General features: G+C 41.1%; 1 protein-coding gene across 1 annotated transcript; it reads left to right on the forward strand.

Moving 5' to 3' along the window:
• Window positions 1-860: 860 nt before the first annotated feature.
• Window positions 861-25,454, forward strand: TLR2 (toll like receptor 2). The gene is made up of 2 exons (XM_072621306.1): window positions 861-1,929; window positions 22,416-25,454. Exon 2 carries the CDS (start codon window positions 22,432-22,434, stop codon window positions 24,781-24,783), a length of 2,352 nt encoding a protein of 783 aa, XP_072477407.1. The 5' UTR covers window positions 861-1,929; window positions 22,416-22,431; the 3' UTR covers window positions 24,784-25,454.
• The last annotated feature ends 466 nt before the right edge of the window (window positions 25,455-25,920 follow it).

The following is a 25,920-nucleotide window of genomic DNA, read 5'->3' on the forward strand; positions in this document are numbered from 1 at the left end:
CAGGCAGTAGCCTTGCCATAGTTAAAATATAAGTGTCTCCAGGCAACCTTTAATAGAGTACTTTAATGAAAGCCAGTTTGGACACCATGACAAAGCTAGTGGAAGACATAGATACTGATGAAGAAATAGAGGTGACTAGTTTATATGGGCTATCCATTCAGTAAGTTGTAGTGTGATAGCCAGAGGGTTATTCAGAGAGGACAAGAGTCCTTTTTATTGAGTTAGCTTCCATTGGATTATAATATTACATTAGTAGTAAGTTAATAAAAGAGCCAAACTTTTTTGCTTGATAATATTTCCTTGATTTCCTTTTAACTTGTAAACTTTTTCCCCTTAAGGGGGTAAAAATACTCTCAACTCTTTGGTACCAATAATTTTCTTGACCCAAAACTACCAAATTTTTCAAAAAAGGAGTTTATTAGTGTTTTGGACAAAATTTGGTCTAGTACTATAGGGTAACAAGATGGACCTTAACTTCTAATTAGAGACTATCTTGCTTTAAAAAATCAACCTTTTATTTTCCTTTTTTAAAAATTAAATCCTTGATTTTTCTCTCCCTACCTCCATTGAAAAAGAAGAAAAACAAATCCTTATAACCTGCATAGTCAAGAAAGACAAAGCCAAGTGCTTTTTTCACCACAAGGAAGCCTTGACATTACTTACCAGATTTCTTAGACTAAATATTGCTTAAATATTGGAAATTTTTTTTTTTTTTGGCAAGAAAACTGTAGGTGGATGAGTGATCACTGGAGAATAGTGTAAACAAACCAGCGCCCAGAGGGCAGAAGTGAGATCTGGGAAAAGGGAGAATTCAGTGGAAAGAGTAGACTCAGTCTCTGGCGGGAGGGAGGGAGAGGTGACCCTGGGAGGTTCGGCGCTTGGAAGATGGCATTTGGCTTCATCACCGCCTCCTCATTTGCCTTGGGACCCAGTTCGACTTGGGAGTCCCTGCTTTGGAAAAGCCCCTGGTGACAAGGCTCGGCTTTGGGTAGAACTGCCTGGTTTCCCTCTTCTGCAAGATCCCAGGGTTAGAGCTGGAAGCCTCCTTGGAGAGAATCATTTGGCTTAAGGTCTTCTTTTTGCAGACATGGACCAGGAACCCCAGAGAGGGGATTGATTTTCTAAGTGTCTCGCATCTAGCAAGTTGCAGAATCGGAATTCGAACCCAGGGCACGCTGCCTTCCCCTCAGCCTTGCTTTGCTCCATTTTCCAACCGGGTTTGGAGGGCAGTTGGGGAGAGGGGATGGAAGAGGAGTCACCAGACTCCTTGTTCTGAAATTTCCAGTTTGTACCTCCTCTTGGCCATTGGCCTAGAAGAAAGTGTGGAAGGAGGGGAATTCCCCTCGGGTAACTGAGCTTTGGACTCAGCATCTGGGTAGGAATGAAGAGTTATCCAGGACTAAGAAGAAAGTGCGGAAGGAGGGGAATTCCCCTTGGGTAACTGAGCTTTGAACTCAGCATCTGGGTAGGAATGAAGAGTTATCCGGGACTAAGAAGAAAGTGTGGTTTCCGTCTCTGCCCTCCCCCTTCCCCGTACCACCCCGCCCCGTCCCTACGCCCGTCTGAGTTGGCTGCAGTTGGGGTGCCCAGCGGTGCGAGGAGGGAAGGGCCTGGTCTGTTCCGTCTTTCCTTCCTCCAGGCCCTGCCCAGCGTGCCTCTCCTCCCTATACTCTCTCACGCCCCAAGCTGGTAGGAGCAATTCAGAAAGGGTGGGGCAACGACAGACACCCCCTCGTTCCTGTAGCTCCAGACGCATCCCGCAGCCAGCACCCCTCAGCCAGCCCCCCGCAGCCAGCATCCCGCAGCCAGCATCCCGCACCCGCTATCCATCCAGCCTGTAGCTGTTGGGAGCGCTCCCGCTGTAGCTTGCTGAACGCAGCGCACCTGGATCTGTCTAATCCAGACCTAAGGAGAGTCCTGGGGCCTTAGGTACGTCTACACCGGGGGGGCCTGTGGGGGAGTGCAGGGATCAGGTGGGACCAGTCTGTGGCTGGCGCTGGAGAAAGTGAAGGCTTCCTTCCCTTCAGGCGCAGCGTCAGGGCTGCTAGACGAGTTACTGGAACTATTCAGTTTCGTTTTGGTAGTCTGTTAAAAAAATCTCTCAATCACTTCGACGGTGAAAGCTGAGCCTCTCCTCAGATAATGGGAAAACAAACTAATCTGGCACCCCGAGCCTGTTATCTTTTTTGGAGGGGCGGTGTAGGGGTTCAGTGGTACCCAGCTCTCCAATCCCTGAGGACTGGAGTCAAACCTTGGTTTTAAGTTATTGCCAGAGCATGTAAAAGTGAAATTAATGACTGAAACAGGATCATAGATTTGAAGCTGAAAGGAGTCTAGGCCAACCCCTTTATTTATTTAATTTAGTAGAGACAACTTAAGACCTAGAACGATTCAAGTGACAATTCAAACCTAACTTCTCTGACTTCAAATCAAGTGCTCTGTTCACCCTAGGATCAAAGTTTAGAGGCCAATAGCCTCATTTTGCAGATGGAGACACCAAAGACCCAGCAACTTTAACTTTGTCAATTCTACAAAGTATTCATACAATAGGAGACTTTTCTCCAATTAGGAAGGACTTTTAAAATCTGCTTGCATTTTGGGGTGGAGGTGGGAGACAGAAAAGAAAATGATCTTAAGTGTGACCATCCTGGTTTAATATAAAGAAAAAACATGACCAAACTGAGGAATCAGGAATCCTGAGATCTAGTTCATTCTTGAGAAGCTGTGTGATCTGCTTGTCAGGAAGACTGGATTTTAAATCTCTAAGAGCTGGGCAAGTCACTTCTTTTCCATATCTATAAAATGGGGATAATTATAGCACCTAACTTAAAGGGCTGTTGAGCAGATCAAATGAGATAATCTATTAAATACTTTGCAAAGCTAGCTATTATTATATACTAGCCATTATTATGCCTCAGTTACCTTGTCCATTGAAGGGAAGGGCAATTGGATCTAAAGTTAGAAGACTGTGAACTTCTCAAGAGCAAGGATTGACCTCTCTTTGTGTACCCAGCAAATAGCACAATGCCTGGAACATAGTAGGTGCTTGAGAAATGTTTATTGAATGACTAACCAGCTCTATCATTTCTTAACTGAATGATCTTAGATAAAGCAATCAATTATCCAATCAACAAATATTTTTGAGATATTTACTATGGCATTGTGGTAATACTAGTATAAATTTGAACAGAAGTCAAGGAGACAACATGTATATATGCATATAAGGATGCATATCTATACAACACTCATATAAGTATACATATAATTATACAAAATGAATATGAGGTAATTTGTGGAGATGATAAAAGCAACTGATGGGGGAGCAAAGAAAGGGGGAGGTCACTAAGAAAGTTTTCCCATAGAAAGTAGTACTTGATCTGGGTGTTCAAGGAAGCCAAGATTCCAGACACCTTAAGTCTCCAGGCCTCAGATTTCTCCTCTGTAAAATGAAAGGCTTAGACTAGATGATCTCTAAGAGCCCTTGCAACTCCATAGCTCCCTTTGTAAAATTTTGTAAAATGAGGGGATTGGACTAGGAGGTTTTTGAACCTTACATTCTGTAACTCTTATTCTAAAGATGAGCTCTGGACTGTTCCTGGTTAACTGGTGCAATAGAGAAGACACAGTCAACGTTGATTTGCTTTTCTGGGTCAGACAGAGGCATATGACGAAATAGGGGAAATTTCCTTCCTGGTTTTTTTTTTATCTCCCTTTCTCTTACTACTAATATTCCCTTCTTTCTTCACCTTTGTGCTCAACCAAAGATGCCCATACTTTCTTTCACTTCTCCCTATTGGAATTGGTTCTGGGCCAGCTGTCATATTGAAAGGATTTGTCCAGTATGTCCAGGCCCAGATGAAATTTGGTGTATTATGCATTTTCTGAAGTTCCCCTTTTAGACTTCCTCTTCTCAAAAGAAGAACTTGTGTATTGGTGTATGAGATTGGTGTAGAGATGTTAAATGTTTTTGTTGGAAACTGGAGGCTGAATAAACTGATGTTTCCTGACTCATACGCCTCTTGTTCAGTTCTTTTTCTGGAGGTATATAATGACATTCAACTCACATTTGGTAGAACATACACAATAATTATAATAATGATAGTGGTGATGGTTTATGATTGCTTTTACTCTGTATCTTGTAAGTGAATAGTTATCTGCACATCTCCATTAGAAGGTGAGCTCTTTGAGGGAAGGGACTATTTTTTGCCTTTCTTTGTATCCCTGGTGCTTAGTACAGTGCTTAGCACATGGTTAGTGTTTTTGACTGACCAATTGACCTATATAAATTATCTTATTAGTTTCTCATGGCAATTCTGTGAGACAGTCATTCATGTCCATTTAGCAGACCGGGAAATTAAGTCCCTTGAGATGTTAGGTGATTTGTTCAAGGTCATACAGCTATTAGTAGGTTAGAGGTGGGAATTGCATTTAGGTCTTCTGCATTAATCTTGAGTATTCCTTGTGGCTGTTGTTTGCCTTTTACAAAGTATCAAAACGTTTTACTGGAACTGTTAATTTTGACCATCAGTTTCACTTCCCACTAATTTCAACATCTCTCCTGAACTTTTTCTTTTAAACAAGGAAGTATTCTGGGGTTCATTCTGTTTCATCCTGGCACTCTCATATTTCTTAAGAGAAATTGAAAAAATGGATGCAAAAGAGCAAACACTGTAGTTGCTTGGGAGATGACATTTATACCTTTTCTCTGCTATGTGCAGTAGAATGAGTGTTGGATTTGAGTCCCAGGACCTGAGTTTGAGTCCTTTCTCTGCCCCAAGGCATTACTTTGGGTAAAATTACCTCTCCATTTGAATCTCAGCTTCCTCATCTGTGAAATGAGGACTTGGGAGCAAATGAGCTTTGAATTCTTTTCCAGCTCTAAATATGTGATCCTATGATAATGAGAAAGTGCTGTATAAAACTTCAGTCCTTGTCATATGCAATGGGAAAGTACCCTGGGTTGAAAGTCAGAGGACTTTGGTTTAATTCTTGACTCTGCTACTTGTTACTGGTGTGACAAGATAGTTTACATTTCTGAACTTCATTTTCCTCATCTGTAGAATGGACTACAGTAGTGGAGTCAAACTCAAACAGAAATGGGGACCACAATTCCATACATAAGAATCCCTTAGGCAGCTTATTGACTTAGATAAGCACATATTAACATTGTCTTTGTTTTATTGTATTTTTATTTGTTTTAGTAAATATTTCCCAATTACATTTTAAACTGGTTCAGGCTACACTTGGGAGTGTTGTGGCATCCACTGACATTGTCTGACACCCTTGGACTAGATCTCAAAGATTCCTTCCAGCTCTAAATCTATGATCCTATTTAAATATGAGTAATTATGATTAGAATGAGAAAAATATCCCAGAACAAAGTTACTGAAGTAACATTGTTTCATTTTGGACATTGCTTGTGTTTTTTTTCCCAGATTACAGTTTTATTTCATTTATTTTGAAAGTAGAAACCTTCCTTTGATTCCAGTTCTTGAAGATGGTTTGTTTTACATGGTAGCCATGGGCATGAGCTTACTATAGGGATCTTCTACAAAAGACAAGTCCTCTTATTTACCCTGCCCTTGTGGTTTTGCATTTATGGTTTTTTAAAATTGTATTTATTTATTTATTTTTAGATTTCCACAATATTTTGAGTTCCAATTTTTCTCCCCATTTCCCCCTCCCCTCACCCCGTAATACCTTGCATTCTGATTACCCCTTCTCTCAATATACCCTCCCTTCTATCACACCCCACCCTTCCCTTATCCCCATCTTCTCACTTTTCTTGTAGGGCAAGATAAATTTCTATACCCCATTACCTGTGTTTCTTACTTCACAGCTATATGCAATAATAATTCTCAACATTCATTTCTAATACTTTGAATTCCAACTTCTCTCCCTCTCTCTCTCCCTACCCATCCCCACTGAGAAGGCAAGCAATTCAATACAGGCTGTATATGTGTTGTTTTCAAAAGACTTCCATAATATTCATGTTGTGTAATACTAACTATATTGCCCTCTATCCTACCCTGTCCCCCCTACTTTTTAAAAAATTCTCTCATTTGACCTTGTTCCTTCCCAAAAGTGTTTATTTCTACTTACTCCCTTCTTCCATTTGCCCTCATTTCTATCATCCCCCTCACCCCACTTATCCCCTCCTGCCCTGCTTTCCTGTAGTATAAGATAGATTTTCATACCAAATTTAGTGAGCATGTTATTCCCTCCTTAAGTCATATGTGAAGAGGGTAAGCTTTACTTTTCCCCTCTCACCTTCTCCCTTTTCTCCTCCATTGAACAAGATTTTTCTTATCTCTTTTATGAGTTATAGCCCGCCCCATTCCATTTCTCCCTTTCTCCTGCCAGTATTTTCCTCCCTTACCCTTCAATTTTTATTTTATTTTTTTTATGGACATCATCTCTTCTGATTCAACTCAACCTGTACTCTGTGTGTGTGTGTGTGTGTGTGTGTATGTGTGTGTCAGTGTATGTATGTGTAATCCCTTCACCTACCCAAATACTGAGAAAAGTCTCAAGAGTTACAAATATTGCCTTTCCATGTAGGAATGTAAATAGTTCAGCTTTAGAAAGTCTTTTATGATTTCTCTTTCCTGTTTACCTTTTCATGCTTCTCTTGATTCTTGTGTTTGAAAGTCAAATTTTCTATTCAGTTCTGGTCTTTTTATCATGAATGCTTGAAAGTCCTCTATATCATTGAATGACCATTTATTCCCTTGAAGTATTATGGTCAGTTTTGCTAGATAGGTGATTCTTGGTTTTAATCCCAGTTCCTTTGACTTTTAGATTATCCTATTCCAAGCCCTTCGATCCCTAAATGTAGAAGCTGCCAGATTCTGTGTTATCCTGATTGTATTTCCACAATACTCAATTTGTTTTTTTCTAGCTGCTTGCAATATTTCCTCCTTGACCTGGGAACTCTGAAATTTGGCCACAATATTCCTAAGAGTTTCTCTTTTCAGGTCTCTTTCAGGAGGTGATTGGTGGATTCTTTCAATATTTATTTTGCCCTCTGGTTCTAGAATATCAAGGCAGTTTCCCTTGATAATTTCATGGAAGCTAATGTCTAGGCTCTTTTCTTGATCATGGCTTTCAGGTAGCTCCCTAATTTTTAGATTGTCTCTCCTGGATCTATTTTCCAGGTTAGTTGTTTTTCCAGTGAGATGTTTCACATTATCTTCTATTTTTTCAAACTTTTGGTTTTGTTTTCTAACCTGTTGGTTTATCTCATAGTTGTTAGCTTCCCTGAACTAAATTCTCTCTTTTAAAGAACTGTTTTGTTCAGTGAGCTTTTGAACCTTCTTTTCCATTTGGCTAATTCTGCTTTTTAAAGCCTCCTTCTCCTCATTGGCCTTTGGACCTCTTTTTTCAATTGAGTTAGCCTCTTTTTAAAGGTGTTATTTTCCTCAGCATTTTTTTTGGTTCTCCTTTAGCAGGCTGCTGACACGCTTTTCTTTTCTTTTTTTTTTTTTTATTTAACTTTTAACATTCATTTTCACAAAATTTTGGCTTACAAATTTTCTCCCCTTTTATCCCCTCCCCCCCCAAACACCAAGCATTCTAATTGCCCCTGTGACCAATCTGCTCTCTCTTCTATCATCCCTCTCTGCCCTTGTCTCTGTCTTCTCTTTTGTCCTGTAGGGCCAGATAGCTTTCTATACCCCTTTACCTGTATTTCTTATTTCCTAGTGGTAAGAACATTACAGTTGATCCTAACACTTTGAGTTCCAACTTCTTTACCTCCCTCCCTCTCCACCCCTTCCCTTTGGCAGGCAAGCAATTCAATATAGGCCAAATCTGTGTAGTTTTGCAAATGACTTCCATAATAGTTGTGTTGTATAGGACTAACTATATTACCCTCCATCCTATCCTGTCCCCCATTACTACTATTCTCTTTTGATCCTATCCCTCCCCATGAGTGTCAACCTCGAATTGCATTCTCCTCCCCATGCCCTCCCTTCTATCATTCCCCCACCCTGCTTGTCCCCTTGTCCCCCACTTTCCTGTATTGTGAGATAGGTTTTCCTACCAAAATGAGTGTGCATTTTATTCTTTCCTTTAGTGGAATGTGATGAGAGTAGACTTCATGTTTTTCTCTCACCTCCCCTCTTTATCCCTCCACTAATGAGTCTTTTGCTTGCCTCTTTTATGAGAGATAATTTGCCCCATTCAATTTCTCCCTTTCTCCTCGCAATATATTTCTCTCTCACTGCTTGATTTCATTTTTTAAAATTTTTTTTTAAGATATGATCCCATCCTCTTCAATTCACTCTGTGCACTCTGCCTCTATGTATGTGTGTGTGTGTGCATGTGTGTGTGTGTACTCCCACCCAGTACCCAGATACTGAAATGTTTCAAGAGTTACAAATATTGTCTTTTCACGTAGGAATGTAAACAGTTCAACTTTAGTAAGTCCCTTATGACTTCTCTTTGCTGTTCACCTTTTCATGCTTCTCTTCATTCTTGTGTTTGAATGTCAAATTTTCTTTTCAGCTCTGGTCTTTTCATCAAGAATGCTTGAAAATCCTCTATTTCATTGAAAGACAATTTTTTCCCCTGAAGTATTATACTCAGTTTTGCTGGGTAGGTGATTCTTGGTTTTAGTCCTAGTTCCTTTGACTTCTGAAATATCCTATTCCATGCCCTTCGATCCCTTAATGTAGAGGCTGCTAGATCTTGTGTTATCCTGATTGTATTTCCACAATACTTGAATTGTTTCTTTCTAGCTGCTTGCAATATTTTCTCCTTGACCTGGGAACTCTGGAATTTGGCCACAATGTTCCTAGGAGTTTCTCTTTTTGGATCTCTTTCATGCGGTGTTCTGTGGATTCCTTGAATATTTATTTTGCCCTCTGGTTCTAGAATCTCAGGGCAGTTTTCCTTGATAATTTCATGAAAGATGATGTCTAGGCTCTTTTTTTGATCATGGCTTTCAGGTAGTCCCAAAATTTTTAAATTGTCTCTCCTGGATCTATTTTCCAGGTCATTTGTTTTTCCAATGAGATATTTCACATCATCTTCCATTTTTCCATTCTTCTCTCTTTGTTCTGTGATGTCATGCTTTCTCACAAAGTCCTTAGCCTCCATCTGTGCCATTCTAGTTTTGAAAGAACTATTTTCTTCGGTGAGCTTTTGAATCTCCTTTTGCATTTGGCTAATTCTGCTTTTGAAAGCATTCTTCTCCTCATGGGCTTTTTGAGCCTCTTTTGCCAATTGAGTTAGGCTAGTTTTCAAGGTGTTAATTTCTTCAACATTTTTTTGGGTCTCCTTTAGCAGGGAGCTGATCTGCTTTTCATGCTTCTCTTTCATCCCTCTCATTTCTCTTCCCAGTTTTTCCTCCACCTCTCTAACTTGATTTTCAAAATTCTTTTTGAGCTCCTCCATGGCCTGAGCCCATTGGGTGGGCTGGGACACAGAAGCCTTGATTTCTGTGTCTTTGCTTGATGGTAAGCATTGTTCTTCCTCATCAGAAAGGAAGGGAGGAAATGCCTGTTCTCCAAGAAAGTAGCCCTCAATAGTCTTATTTCTTTTCCCTTTTCTGGGCATTTTCCCAGCCAGTGACTTGACCTCTGAATATTCTCCTCACACCCACCTTGCCTCCTGATCCTCCCAGCCAGCTTTTGGGGAATGAGATTCAAATGCTGCTTCCAGCCTTAGGGCTTTTGGCTGGGGCAGGGCTGCTATTCAGTGTGAGATTAAGTTCAGGTGCTCAGGTGGGGGCAGGGCCGCCTCTCAGGCTCAGTTCCCTCAGGGGGTTTATGCACAGACCTTCCACAATGGATTCAGGCTCCCGCCCGCTTGGGGAGCCCCTGTCTGCAGCCACCTGTCAGCTTCTACCTCCCAGGGGGGCCCGAATCATGGGGGCACCCCACTCCCCTCTCGACCCGCCAAAGAGACTCTCTTACCAACCCCCGTCACCTGTGGGTGGAGGGACTTGTGCAGCCGCTGGAGATCCCGTCCCTGAAGCCTGCTCAGGTCTATTTCTCTTGGTGCCGTGGCCACAGCAGGTCTGGGCTGGGCTGGGCTCCACATCTGCAGCGCGACGGACCTTTTTCGAGAGGTTTGCAGGTCCCTCTGTGGGTGGAGGGACCCGCGTGGCCGCTGGAGATCCTGTCCCTGAAGCCCGCTCGGATCTTTTCCTCTTGGTGCCGCGGCCGTGGCAGGGCTGCCCTCTGCTCCCAGTCCCGGCGCCCAGTCCGCAGCGCGAAGGACCCCCTGCGAGAAGTTTGCAGGTCCCTCCGGAACAGAAATCTCCCTCGCTCCAATATTCCATGGCCTCTGGGTGCAGAATTCACCATGAGTTACTCCCCTGTAGCCGTTCTGTGGGTTGTGGGTTCGGAGCTATGTGTATGTGCGTCTTTCTACTCCGCCATCTTGGCTCCGCCCCTGCTGACACGCTTTTCAAGCTCTTCTATGGCCTAAACCCATTTCATATTCATTTTGGAGGTACTGGAGGCAGAAGCCATAACTTCCTCTGACAGTATGCATTGTTCTTCCTTATCTGAAAGGATGGAAAGAGACCTCTGTTCACCAAGAAAGTAACCTTCTATGGTATTATTTTTTTGGGCATTTTCCCAGTCAGTTACTTGACTTCTGAATCCTTTGTCAAGAGGAGGGCCCTAGTTCTCCTCCTCCCCCCAGGACTGTGCTCAGGGCTGAGGTTCAGATCCCCTGCTCAATTCCCCCAGAGACTTTAAGCTGAGCCACTAGGACATTGGACCCAGGCTGCTTCCACAGCCACTTGCCGCCTGCTTGTGCTGCTGCCACCACCTCTGCCACCACCTCTGCCACCACCTGGGGCCAGTGCAGGGGGGATCCCTGCTTCCCTCTCGACCAGCTGGGAAAGCTCTCCCACACTGACCTTTGAAGCTTTCTTTGTCACTTGTGGATTGAGGGATATGGGACCCTTCCTGCTGGGAATTCTGCCCCAGAAGCCTGTTCAGGTTCTATTCCTCCCTGTGCCACATGGCCAGGGCTGGGCTCTGCTCCACTCAGCATCCCATGGGATAGACCTTTCCTGTTGGCCTTCCAGATTATCTTTTGTTGGAAATCTCTTTCACTCTGTAGTTCTGTGGCTTCTACTGCTCTCAAATTTGTTGAGAGTCATTTTTTACAGGTATTTTGTGGATTGTGGGGGAAGTGCTAGAGTATATGCATCTTTCTGCTCTGCCATCTTGGCTCTGCCCCCATCTATTAAATTAAATTTTAGACAGTAATTTGGAGTGCTGATTTGTTAGGTTACCTGTCCTGGGTTATGCAGCCAGAAGGTGAATCCTTGGTCCTGTCTGATGATCAAAGCACAAGTCAAGGTAGCTCTTAAATTTGAGAGAGATTAGCTCTTTCCCAAGGCTGACTGCAAGTATAGTGCTTCTCCTCCCGATTCATTCATTCATTTATTCAACAAATGTTAATGGAGTCTTTTTATATGCCCCCACTTGTCATGGGTTTTGGTTTGTTTGTGTTGTAGTAGAAATACCAATAGATCTCCTTGAAAGCAGGGATTAATTTTGTTTTTGTTTGTTTGGCACACGATGGGCACCTGGTCAAAACAAGCAAACTTAGTAAAGCTAGTATTGACTAACATTAGGAAGACCTGAGTTCAAATCCTACCTCCTCCACTTACAAACAGTATTGTCAGAGAACCATAATGTTGAGGTCTGGGGTGCTTGGGACCCCAAAATACCTGGGTCCTGCTCAAATGAATTTGACCCAAGCCTTCTTTCAACTAAAGTAAAACAAAGTTTATTAAAGATCTGCCATATTGGGTTGACTCTTAAGAAGCTTCACCATTTGTGACACTTGTATTACCAAGCAGGCTAGATTGAATCTCAGCTAGGCAGAACCAGAGTTGGACTGAATCTGAGTTAGACAGAATCTGAGTGCCTTCATGAAGATGAGATGGAGCTAACATACAGAAAGACTGTGGGAGAGTTCTGGGGGTGATGGGAGGAGGGCTATAGGGAGGGGCTTGAGGAGGAGTCCAAGGAGAAACTTGATACAATTGGGGTTACTGATCAATGGTGGGAAAAAACAGCTGGAGGCAATAGGGAAGGTACCAGACAATGGAGGACTGGGGTGGGAAGCAGATGTGGCAGGTGTTACCAGAGGTAACAGGTAAAGGAAGGCCAGGCTAGGTTAAGGGTAACAGATTTGGGTAGGAAAAGCCAAGTTAAGACTTGAGGAAAGTTCAAGAAAGTTCCCAGAATCCTACCCTATCAGTATGACTTTGGTTTGGTTGCCTGTATAAAAAGGGGATTATAATAGTTATAGCATGTGCCTCACTGGATGGTTTATGATTTCCTCTCCTCTCATTCCCCCTTTCCCTAAAGAAATAATGTATGTGAAGCATCATGTAAATGTCAGCTATTTAACTTGTACTTTCAGATCAGCGAATGATGATAGAGCATTTGGTGCTTTGGGGATATTTTTCTATAGCTTTGGAGATGTTTTTCTAATGCAGGCTATATTTTCTTGAGTAAGCAATGGAGTTAATTCTCAATGAGACTGAGAAGTAGAGTCATGGAACAGACACAGTCCTAGGCTGGGAGCCAGGAAGATCCTGAGCTCAGATCCCTATTAAGGCTGTGACCTTGGGGAAGTCACTCTAGGAAAGTGGTGAGAACAAGCATTTATTATGCTCCTACAAAGTGCCAAGCACTATGCTAAGCTTATTGGATCCTTACAACAACCCTGGAGGGTAGGCACTACAATCATCCCATTTTACATTTGAGGAAACTGAGGTAAGCAGAGGCTAAGTCATTTGCCCAGTGCCATGCAGCTACTGTGTGGGAGGCCACAATTTGAACTTAGTTTTTGCTGACTCCAATCCCAGTGCAGCCACTCCTGAACAACCTAACATCCGTCTGCCTCACCTTGTCCCTCTCTATGTCCTTTACTGCCTACTTCTAAACTTGGCAAAATCTGAAAGAGGTACAGATGTACATGAATCACTTTAAAAACCAAACCATACATGATAAAGGTTCATGGTTGTGGAGTGGTCTCTGACTTTCCATGACTCCACTTTGGGGATTTCTTGGCAAAGATGCTGGAGTAGTTTGCCATTTCCTTCTCCAGGTCATTTGACAGATGAGAAAACTGAGGCAAATGGGGTTGAATGACTTGTCCAAGGTCACACAGTCAGTGTCTGAGACCTCTCGATGAGTCCTCCTGACTCTAGGCCCAGCATTTTATCCACTGTGCCTCCTAGCTGCTCTTATAATAAAGGTTGACAACTTTTTCAAGCTGCACTTGTATATTGAAATGTTTTTTTGTGGTTGTTGTTGACAAAAAAAAAAAGATTTACAAAGACCTCTAGAGCTGATAATAATTCATCTGTTGATTTTCATAGCACTTTCATTCATTCACTCAACAATTAAGAAATCTTAAGCACCTTCTATGTGTCAGGTACTAGGGATAGGAGAACCAAAATGGGACACATTCCCCGACCAAACCAATTTTCCTGGAACATAGATCTGATCTCATCACTCCCCTGCTTCATTGGCTCCGTCACCTCCAGGATCAGATTCAAAGTTTTCTTTTTGACATCCAAAACCCTTCAGACCCCTCCTACCCTTCCAGTCTTCTTACACTGTACTCTCCTTGTACTATTCCACCTGGTGACATTGGACTCCCCATCTCTCAGCTCCAGGCATCTTCTCTAGCCTAGAATGTTCTCTTTTCATCTCTACCTCTTGACTTTTCTAACTTCCTTTGAGTCCCAGCTAAAATCCCATTTTCTTCAGGAAGTCTTTCCCAACCACCCTTAATTCTAGTACCTTCCCTCTCTTAATTATTTCTTATTTATCCTGTGGTGGTGGCTGATGGAGCACCTGTGTTTTTTTGGTGTTAATTATTAGGTCAAAATTAGCACAGGCAGTAGAGAATTAATCCATACTTTGCTGCATCTCAGCTTTAGAGACTGCATTGACTGCACAATCATCTGCAAACAGAAAATCATGCACCAACACTCCCTCCACTTTGTCTTGGCTTGTAGCCTTTTCAAATTGAAGAATTTACCATCAGTATGGTAGCTGACCTTGATGCTGTGTTCAAAATCATTTGTCAACATGGCTGAAAATATCATGCTAAAAAGCATGGGAGCAAGCACACTGCCCTGTTTCACTCCATTGGTGACTGGGAAGGCACGAGAGCTTTGTCCATTATCCAGAATCCGGGTAAACATGCCATCATGAAATTGACATACAATATTGATGAACTTCTCCAGGCAACCACATTTTGACATAATTTTCCATAAGCCCTCATGACTAACAGTGTCAAAGGTGTGTGTATATATATATTTTTTGCTTGTTTCCTTGATTATATGGAGAGCTCCCTGCAGGCAGGCACTCTTTTGCTTCTATTTCCTGACTGCTTAGCACATACTATCTGTAGGCTTTTCCACTGTTTACTCTTGACCATCCTCTTTGTCTTGATACTGTCTTCTTTCTAGGTTTTCAGAACATTGCTGTCCCTGGTTTTCCTACTACCCATCTGACCACTCCTTCTCAGTTTTCGTTGCTGGATCTTCATCTAGGTTATGCCCTCAAACCATAGGTATCCTACTGGGTCCTCATCTAGGCCTCTTCTCTTTCTCTTATTATAATACTTCCTTTAGTGATCTCATCTATTCTCGTAGATTTAATTACCGACTCTAATGCTAGTGATTCTCAAAGCTTTCTGTACTGCCCTAAACTCTCTATTGACCTCTAATCTTCTATCTATAACTGCCTTTCAGACATCTCAAACTTGATGTCATGTAAATATCTTGAAGTCAGCATGTTCAGAACTGAACTCATCTTAGTATTTGAGTATGTAAATCTTCTCTCCTCTCCCTCCCCCTTCAGCTTCCGTTACTGTCAAAAGCAACACCATCCCCTAAGTCTCCCGTGTTTTCAACCTCAACTCCTCACTCTCTCACCTCTCATGTCATTGGCCCCATCCAATGCCTCCATTCAATTTTTTTGCCAAAGCCTTTCAATTTCACTTTTGCAAAAATCTTTCAAATATTCTTCCTTCTCTCCTCTGATACTGCCACCACTCTGGTGCAGGCCCTCATCACCAGTAGCCTGCTGGTGGGTTGTACCTACCTCAAGATCTCCCCACTCCAAACTGTCCTCCATTTAGCAGCCAAAATAATTTTCTTAAAGCCCAAGATGACCATATAACTTTTCTATTCAATAAACTCCAGTGGCCCCCTATCACTTCTAGGATGAAATAAAAAGAATTCTCTATATTTTATTCAGTTACATAATGGGGAGCTACTGAAGTTTTTTTGAAGAAAAGAGTGCTCAGAAAAGTGAACAAAGAATTTTACTTGAGTAGCAGTGTGAAGAATTGATTGCAGATGGGATAGATTGGAGGCTGGAAAATCCATTAGAAATCTGTTAAAACTGTCTAGGTTAGATCATCTTGTTTATGTGAATATCATAATATCATCAAATGCCTTGTTGAAATACAGTTATACTATGTCTATGGCATTCCATTGGCGGATCAGTCAGTCCGGTAAACTAGCATGTAGTTTTTTGAACAAAGTGCTTACATATCATTTCTGTAAGAAAGCAGGAGTGCCAATTTAAGATGTAATAACTATTTATTTTAACAGTTTGAAAATGTAGTTAAGGTGCAGGTAATCATTGTCCTTTATATAAAAGTGAAAAAATTTGTTCATAAAACATATTACTGCATCTCTGACAGGTATCAGGATCTGATCTGTTGTACTCTCCCTTCCCCCAACCCAGGGAGAGAAAAGTTAGTGGAAATGAAGAATCTCAGAGTTGGAATGAACTTCAGAGCCCTCTAGTTCAGGCTGTACTTGAACAAGGACCTCCTCTCAAAAACATTCAAGTTCATTCACCTTTCACTTGAACGTTTTTAGTGAGGTGGAACCTGTTCCTTCACAGGGGAGTCCCTTCCACATTTGAGAGCTCTAATTGTTAGGGAGTTTTCCTCATGATGTATTGAATGGAAAGCATACCAGTGCATCCTGGGTCATCTCCAGTCATCTTGATCAATATCTGGTCACTGGATTCAGATGGCTCTGGAGGAGAAGTGAGGCTGGTGACTTGCACAGCCCTCCCTCACTCAAAACAAAGTCAAGTCATCATTTCTCCGAGGGCATGGTCTTCTTCCGCAACCAACACAGAAGTATATATTTTTTGCTTGTTTCCCTGATTACATGGAGAGCTCCCTGAGGGCAGGCACTATCTTTTGCTGCTATTTCCTGACTGCTTAGCACATAGCAGGTGCTTATTGACCGACTGTGATAAAAACAAATAAACAATATTCTATTTGGAGGTGAGATATCCCGACACATGGATAAATGAATATAATCTAATATTGAGGGATGGAAGATACCTCTAACAGACACTGTTAGGTAGTGTCAACCTTCAGAGCTTGGTCTAAGAAAGACAAGCAGGATGCGATCAAATCAGTGTTCATTTCTCTCCAAGCAGGCAGCATGCATGCGTCCATGCATGGGAGCCAGTCTGGAACTGACCTCACTTTGGGTTTAGTATGCGCAGTTTATATACCCTTCCAACAGGGGCTGTTATCACTCCATCATCATTTCATCCCTGGACAGAGGAAATACCTCCTTTATCAGATCACCCCTGGATTTGGGCTATCTAAATCAAAGAATCTGTCTCCAAGCCTGAGCAGAACACAGTGGGCTTCCCTACCTTAGATTAAATCCCTGGTAGGTTTAGTTGGGGGCTGACCAAGATAAGGAGAATCAATGCAATCTCATTATTGTAATGTCCTGAAGAAAAACCGTACTTTAAAGTGAGGACTTTGAAAGAAGGGGGTTGGGGAAAATCCTGAATCTCCAAGATATCGATTATTAATCATCATTTTTCACATTTCCTCATCTGATTTTAATGAAAGGCTTAACCTCTTCAATATTTCACTTACTGATATGTCCAACAATTTCAGGTTTTGGTAATGATGTGGGGGAGAGGGAGAAGAGAGAAATTGATGGACACATTGACAAAACCAAAGTGGGCAGTCCGCTTTAGTAAGTAGGCCTAACAGATAAATATCCAAAGGGAAAAAGGAAACAGTGAAGAAAATTGTTCATTTAAGGCTGAGAAGTCTCATTTCACACAGGTGTCTAGTTCTCAGGATACTATCTGATGAAGTGCTCTGGTGTGAGTGTGGTCTAAGCAGTTTCCAGTAAACTGTCTTCTTAGACTCAGGTCACTTGTGGAGATCTGCCAGGCCTAGAGGCCTGTGGGCTACCCGAGTCTTACCTTACCTCTATCGGAGGTCTTCGGCTGGCCAAACTGGATACTCGTATGAGAGAAGAGACCTATCAGAGTCGAACAAGGGTTGAGCTTTATTCAGGGTTCTGGTTACAAGTGCAGGGGGAATTCTTCCTTAGGAGGGAGAGAGAAAGATCTCCCAAAGAGGCAAAGATCTTACAATAAGAGATTGGAAGTAGAAGTGTAAGTGGGGAGAGAGGGGGAGGGGAGAGAGGAGAGAGGAAAAGCGAAGCCTTCTGTCCTCACACGTGGCCCCTCCGCCCAAGAGAGCTTTCAGGCTTTCCTGATCCTACTTAAGCTCTCCAGCCGTATAGTTTGCATCTGAATACCGTGCTGTTAGATAACAATAGTGTGCCCAGATCCGGGACAATCTCGAGGGCGGGGAGAGCTCTCTCCCATCACGTTTCTCACGGGAAGAGGCGGAAATACACGAGATAGCTCAGTTCACCTCGATTCCCAGTCGTTTCCTGGGGGGCCTCGTGAGAACTCTAAGATTTAGAAGTTCCCACCTTTACCCGCCCGAGACTGTCCACATGGAATTGAGCTTCCATCCCCAGCAGAGATCCCCTTTCTTTGTTAAAAATCTCCTACAAAAATGGTCTTAACACAATTTTAAATTACTCTCCCAACAACCATGTCCAATAATGCAAGTAAGTTATTTACAATAAAGCACTTCCAACTTCTAGCCATGTTCAGATAAATAACTCCTAATTAAGGTGAACATTTCTTTTAAGGCATTTACAAGCTAGATCACAAGCCATTCTTCTAAGATAACTAATCGTAACAGAACTGAGACAGTTATGCTATTAACTAAATAATAGACTCATATCCTGGTTTCATAAGTCTTTGACCTAATTATCCCTACACCATTATGAGGAATTAAAAGACCCCAACTTGTCCAGGAATACTAGTAACATATGTCAAGGGTAAATATTTAAGTTAGTTGTTGGGAATATAGAAAGGACTAAAATCCTAGGTCAAATAGCTCAAATATTATACTTGCATCTTATTATAGTAACTGAGATACGCTCTAGTATTAGCTTATAAGATAAGTATTTAATCTTGTATTCATACCAGTCATCTGACATGATTATAGGAATTTGCCATACAAGAATAGGAACATAACTATACACTAAGAGAACAATGCTTCCCTAACTTCATGTGAGTTCCAGGCTGTAATGGCAAGCAAAATAGGATCTTTTGCTGTTTTCGTTTTAGTATAATCAAGAAGAATAATGCTTCTATTTGAATGTGACTGAGGAGAATCTTTTCCCCCACATGGTCAGGCTTGGGAAGATTTGTAAGAAGGTTCACACCTTTTGTTAATGAGGCACTATTTCTCTAGGGATGTGATGCCCTCTGGCTCTAAAAAGTGTATAAAGACTCTGAGGGTGAGGTTGTACTTTGGAACTTAGTTTTTGTAATAAGGTTTGAGTTCCAGATGAAGACTCTGGGAAACCACTAAGAAGCCCCCCCAGCACTGAGAACCCAGATGTCGTGGTTCCTTCTCTGGTGTGATCAGACTGCTGTCTGTTGAATTATGGTCAGGCAGAGGAAGCCATGTCTGTTGATGACTTTGGGGTTCAGGGTGCTGATTCCCCTGAACTAGGTGAATGATATATGTGCTTGGTTAAAGGATTGATATATGTGCTTGATTAAAGTGGTTGTTAACCCTTCAAAAGTTACTTTTCCTTTTATGAATGAAGATCTAAGAACCTGTGATAGCAGGCCCCTGTGTGTATGTTGGGGTGCTTACTGATACACAGGCAAAGTTATATAGGTGGTCAAATGCATTGAGAGAGGCTTAAAGACAGCCACTTAGGATATTTTCTACTCCATGTGTCATATTGGGGAAATTGAGTCAAGGGACTCATTCAAACAGTCATTCTCCCAGCCTTTCCCATGAGAACATTGTCTGCAGTTCATAGATGTAAAACCTTATAGGATTGCTGGCATTGTGGATCACTGGCTCAATAGCATTCCTTGATGATTGTATCTGGAGTCAGACTCAGAATAATGTCAGTTAACTGTCCCATAAGGTCTTACGTTTCAGTAATCAGAGTTTCAGTTGGGTTTAGCTCTCAAGGATCACATATCTGACTACAATCCTACATTGGCAACAGTAAGAGATTCATCACAGAAAAATACTACTGTTCTCAGAATCCCTTTAAATAATGGGAACAATCTTTAAGGTGAGTCATAAGTAATTTGCATACATTTTCTACACCTATTCTAATTCCAGATTGAACAACAAACATAAGTCAAATTAGATTTCCCATTACGATAACACAAGATAGCCCTAGCCTGTAAGTCACTACTCTTCACTAACATAACTGTCTGTACTGAAATCCTATTCCTTAAAATAAAAACAGAAGATCTTGACTTTACCCTCACAACTTAATAGATTTATGTCTCTGTTTCTCTTGTTTACCTTTCTCTAATTAGACTCAATATGAAAAAATGAGTTACTTAAGGAATTGAATCTTATAAATAAGTCTAAACGCTAATTTTAACTTTTGATTAGGTCATGGAATCAATTCAGATTAAAACAGCAAGGTCTTTCCCACTTAAGACTCATTATAGTAATTTAGATGCTTTAGTATTAATCATTAGCCTTAGATCTCTGATGTTTCACCTAATGACCTGCTGACTCTGACTCTGTTTCTCTGAAAACATCCATTTAAGGCTGGAACAAGGACACAACCAACTTGAAACTTGGAAATTCACAGTAGGTTTGGGTACAATTGTTACCAATACCAAATTATGAAGAAAATAAATGATCTTGCAAATAAAAAATTTAGTAGGTCTTCTAAAAATCATACAAAAGATTTTTATAAAACATTTCTTTGAAAAAGTATTTCCATTTTAAAAAAATAGCTCAAAATTTAAAGGAATTTTAAATAAAAATTTATTTAAATAAAAAAGGTAAAGGGAATAATCAATAAATTTGTCATGAAGTAAATTAGTTGGAAACCTCTAAAATTGGAATTGATCAAAGCTAAGTTGGTGTAAAATGTCTTTTAAGTAACACAAATAAATCCCCAAAGTACTGTAAAACCCTAAATTCCTAATTACCACAATATTCCTAATTATCTAAATTCTCTAGCTAAAGAGATGTTTGTTATGGGGAGGAGATTCAGTTTTTATAAGCCAAGAAGAACATACTCAATTAAATTAACCTTATCACAATAACAAAGTTTACCAGACCTTTACAAATTTATTCAGTATTTTTTTCTTCCCTTTGTCTTTAAATATGTCACTAGAAGTTAAGAAAGCAATTACATTCTGGAATCTCACATAGATAATGAATGAGATAGCTCACAGACCTTCAAATTAACACACATATAAATATATCCTTAGATGAAGCAGACTTGAAAATCACACCCTTATTTTGTGCAAGGATTCCCATTTACTCAGTAAGAATTCCACAACACAGAAAACTCAGTGCAGGGTTGCTAAGAATTTATTACTAGATAGTTCCAAAAATCCTTGTAGTTTTACAAAGGAGATTTTACAAGGTCTTTTCTTTGTATAATTACCTATTTCCTTTTACTTGAAACTGATAGAATGACCCCACAGCTTCCTAACCTATTCATTTTTTTCTGACAGTACAATTCTTAATCTAACAACATTTAGATTATAAGAGGAATTGCTTTTGTAACAACATACGTGATACAATTGTCTACCAAATTACACAATATAAGAATATTTAGAAATATAACAATACCATAAACCATATCATGTATTTAAAACTTGAAAGAAGACCAATTAATTAATAATCATGTGACCTTAATTTAGTTGAATGTACTTCCAAATTACCTTACACAGAGAATCATTCATCTCATCACCATTGGCATTGTATACTGATCACATCTAAAAACCCATAAAGTTATCAAGTATGAAGCAATTACATCTAATTAATAAAAATAGTTAACATTTAGATAACTTTTGTCCTATGCCAAGCACTAATACTTTACAACCATAGTATCCTCACAACAACCCTGCACCAGAGAGAAAAACTCAGACTGCACCAAACAGGCAGGAGTCCAACGATAGGAGCAGGGGACTGAGAAGGGATTTATCACTTACCTCCCCCCATCAGGGCTGGAGTGTTCAGGAGAATAAGTCCTGAATGCCTAATTCTAGCACCATCGGGACAATGGTCCAGTCTCTCCTCTCTTGTCTTAATCTGAGTCATAGCACCAAAATGTCAGCCTTCAGAGTTGAAGGAAAACAAACAGGACGAGGCCACAACAGTGTTCATTTCTGTCCAAGCAGGCAGCATGCATGTATCCATGCAAAGGAGATTGTCTGGAATGGAGGTCATTTTGGGTTCAGTGTGCACAATTTACATACCCTTCCAATAGGGGCTGATATCACTCCATCATCATTTCATTCCTGGACAGAGGAAATACCTCTTTTATCAGATCACCCCTGGATTTGGGCTATCTAGGCAAAAGACCGTCTCCACCCAAGTCTGAGCAGAACACAGTGGGCTTCCCTGCCTTAAATTGCTTGCAAGCTTGGTTGGGGGCGGACCAAGATAAGGAGAATCAATGCAGTCTTATTATCAATAATGTCCTTCTGGAGAAAAACTGAACTTTAAGTGAGGACTTTGAAAGAAGGGGGTTAGGGGAAATTCTGAATCGCCAAGATGTTGGTTATTAATCTTATCCTTATCATTACAAATGGGGAAGCTGGATCTCAAAGTTAAAAAAAATATTTCCCCCATGGTCACATAGGTGGTAACTATCAGAGATAGGATGTGAAGCTAGATCATTCTCCCTTCATATCAAAGATCGCTGCTGTTTCTATGCCATACAAATCTGTGAAGCATCCAAATAATGGGGAAATTCCTGGCAAATCAAAACTAGACTTTGATCTAGTCTTGATGAGTCTTTGGAAGTTACATGACAGAGACAGATGTTAGCATTTATATGACATTTTAAAGTGGGCAAAGGACTTAACAAACATATCATTTGAGCTTCACAAACATCCCAAAGAGAAGAATCAGAGAGGTAAGAACAAGTTTAGGACCATTACAATGTTTATGAGCTGTTGTTCTAGGATTATTGTTAGCCTTGGAGAATGCTACATTAGGGTAAAGAGAGTTACTCATGCTGGTCTCTTTTTCTTTTTAAGGCTGAGCCCCTGGACAATGAGACGTGCTAAGTGGACAGTGTGGGTCTTGTGGACCATAATTAGTTTCTCAGAAGAAGATGTTCCCAAGCAGATATCTATGTCATGTGATTCTGCTGGTGTCTGTGATGGCCATTCCAAGTCTTTGGGCACTATTCCTTCAGGCTTGTCGGAGGCTGTGAAATGGTTAGACCTGTCCTTCAATGAGATCTCACACATCAGAGAAACAGACCTTCGGACCTGTGTCAACCTGGAAGCTCTGTTATTGCAATCTAACCAAATTCGTGTAATAGAACCAAATTCCTTTCAGTCCCTGGGAAATTTGAAACATCTGGACTTGTCCAACAATAACTTGTCTTACTTGTTACCCTCCTGGTTTAATTCCCTCTTTTCCTTGCAAGTTCTACATTTGCAGGACAATCCTTACCCACGACTTGGGCCAAGCCCCCTTTTTTTGCACCTCTCCAGTTTGAGGGTTCTTAAAGCAGGGAACCGTAACATCTTAGAGTTGCAGAAGCAAGACTTTGAAGGGCTGGATATGCTGGAGGACTTTGAGATTGAGGCAGATTATCTGCAGATATATGAGTCAGGAAGTCTGAAGTCTATTCACAACATAAGCCACCTGACTCTTAGCATCAAGGAACCAAATTTATTGCCTGCCATCATGGTTGACCTTGCAAGTTCTCTGCAGTGTTTGGAACTGAGAAACACTGATCTGGCAAATTTTGACTTTTCATTGCCATCTGATGCTCCCAACCCACTTATTAAGAAGATTATATTTAGAAATGTGCAACTCACAGATAACAGTTTTGATGGAATTCTTAAAATGTATTCCTTTGTTTCTGAATTGCTGGAGATTGTACTTGAGGATTGTGAATTTAATGGAATTGGGGACTGGGAAGATGAAGCTGTAAGTAAAATTGAAAATCAAGGGAAAGTTGAGGCAATCACCATTCGTAAGTTACAGATTAGAAGTTTCTACAAATTTTATGACCTGAGCTCTGTGTATTCGTTATTAGGAGGAATTAAAAGAATCACCCTCACAAGTAGCAAAGTTTTCCTCGTCCCTTGTGAACTTTCAAGAAATTTGAAATCCCTAGAATATTTTGATCTCAGCGATGGTTTAATGAGTGAAAATAGTCTAGAAAATTCAGCTTGTGAGGGGGCCTGGCCAAGACTGCGCACCTTAAGTTTGAGTCAAAATAAATTTGAATCTCTGGAAAAAGTGGGGGAACTCTTGCTGACTGTGAACACCCTGACTCACCTTGACATTAGCAAGAATAACCTTGACTCCATGCCTGACAGTTGTCAGTGGCCAAGGAAGTTGAAATATTTGAACATCTCTGGCACAAAAACCTATAGAGTAACTCCATGTATTCCCCAGACCCTGGAGATCTTAGATATCAGTAATAATCATCTCAGTGATTTCCACTTGCTTCTGCCACACCTTAAAGAACTTTATCTTTCCAGAAATAAGCTAAAGACCCTACCAGATGCCGCTTATTTCCCCAATTTAGTGGCAATGAACATCAGTCAGAACACAGTACATACTTTCTCTAAGGCACAACTTGAGTCCTTTCAGAAGATGGAAAGTTTGGCAGCCGGAGGCAACAACTTCATTTGTTCTTGTGAACTTCTGTCTTTTGTCTACAAAGAACAAGCGCTGCTGGCTAGAATCCTGCCAGATTGGCCAGAAAGCTACCTCTGTGATTCTCCATTCCAGGTGAGGGGCAAGCCAGTTCAAGATGTTCAACTCTCCTTCTCTGAATGCTACCGAGTGCAGCTGGTGATAGCAATTTGTTTTTTCCTTTTCCTGCTTGCCTTGCTGGCTGGGGTTCTATGCTACCGGTTTCATGGCATCTGGTACATGAAAATGATGTGGGCCTGGCTCCAGGCCAAGAGAAAGCCCAGGAAAAACATAGATCGGGAGATCTGTTATGATGCTTTTGTTTCCTACAGTGAAGGGGACTCTAACTGGGTTGAGAACTTAATGGTCCAGGAATTGGAGAACTTTGACCCACCCTTCCGACTGTGCCTCCACAAGCGGGACTTTGTGCCTGGCAAGTGGATCATTGACAACATCATTGACTGCATTGACAAGAGTTACAAAACACTCTTTGTGCTCTCAGAAAGCTTTGTCAAGAGTGAGTGGTGTAAATATGAGCTGGATTTCTCCCACTTTCGCTTCTTTGATGAGAACAATGATGCGGCTATTCTGATTCTCCTGGAACCCATTGAGAAGAAAGCCATTCCTCAGAGGTTCTGTAAGCTTCGGAAGATCATGAATGCTAAGACTTACCTGGAGTGGCCCAGGGATGAAGCTCAGCAGGAGATGTTTTGGTTCAATTTGAGAGCTGCTATAAAATCATAGACACATGGAGCTCAAAACTTAGCTCTGTCACTTCTAGCTTGTAGGAAACTATAGTACGCATTTTTTCCCTATTTTTCTGAACAAAGACCAGACTGCCCCCAATAGCTAAGACTCTCTACTGGCTTATATAGCTCGTGGAGTTACATTAGACCTTCTGGATTTCAAAGGCCTAAGGGATTTTGTGTTTATCTTGTAAGATTGCTTGTTTACATCCAGGTAGAGTGCTGTTTCAGTGACTGTCTAGGTCACTTGATTTCCTGATATGAATTGTTATTATTACTGTTTTTTTTAGTCTGGACCATTTGCCTAAGCTGTTTAGGGGCTGCTGCTAAGAATTCAGGATTGTTACTTAAAAAAAAAAATAGCTTGAGTAACTCCATTTTGCTCTTTACCCACTGTGAAATTAAGTCTCAAACTCATCTGATTTTAAGTCACAAGATTACTCCTCCTTTCAAATGTCACTCTACTTCAGGAATATCACAAAAACTACCTCTCTCCCTCTCATCAATAAGAAACCAAGTGACATAATCCCTATATCCCATTTTTCACTCCCTTCAAGTTGTGTATTAACTGTGTAGAGACCAATGATCTTGTCTCTTGTGCTGCTGAGAGCTGGGACCCAGTTTGTTTCTGCAAACATGTCTCATTAAATAAATCATTTGTCTGGATGATACTCAGTTTCTTTATTTCACTCTAACAATATTAATGAGCAACAGCCAGGAGGGGACAATGTAAACTTGGGACAACAGAAACCATCACAGAAAGCCCCTAAAAACACTATGGTAAGATTTTCTATCAAAGGACTTTCTTTGTGAAGGAATGCTTGTCCTTGAACCTCCACTCTCCCCCACCCTCCATGCTTTGAACCACATCTAGATGAGGTGATTAGTCCCTGATGAGGGTGCCATAGGGGCCAGCTCTAGTAAGCCAGTGGAGACCCCCTTAGGGAAGTTCTTATTGGCCTAGGAACAGGAGACACTTTCCATTCAGAAGCTCTGCTATGTTATAAACCTAAGTGGCAATTTCTGTGGGAGAGTTCATCTGGGTTACCTCTAATTCATCATCTTGGCTCTGTCCTCTCCTCTTCTCTCACATATACCCTTCCCATTATACTGACATGGACCCCACTTCTGGATC

Source organism: Notamacropus eugenii, chromosome 6 (genome assembly GCF_028372415.1).
Source record: "Notamacropus eugenii isolate mMacEug1 chromosome 6, mMacEug1.pri_v2, whole genome shotgun sequence".
Taxonomy (NCBI): domain Eukaryota; kingdom Metazoa; phylum Chordata; class Mammalia; order Diprotodontia; family Macropodidae; genus Notamacropus; species Notamacropus eugenii.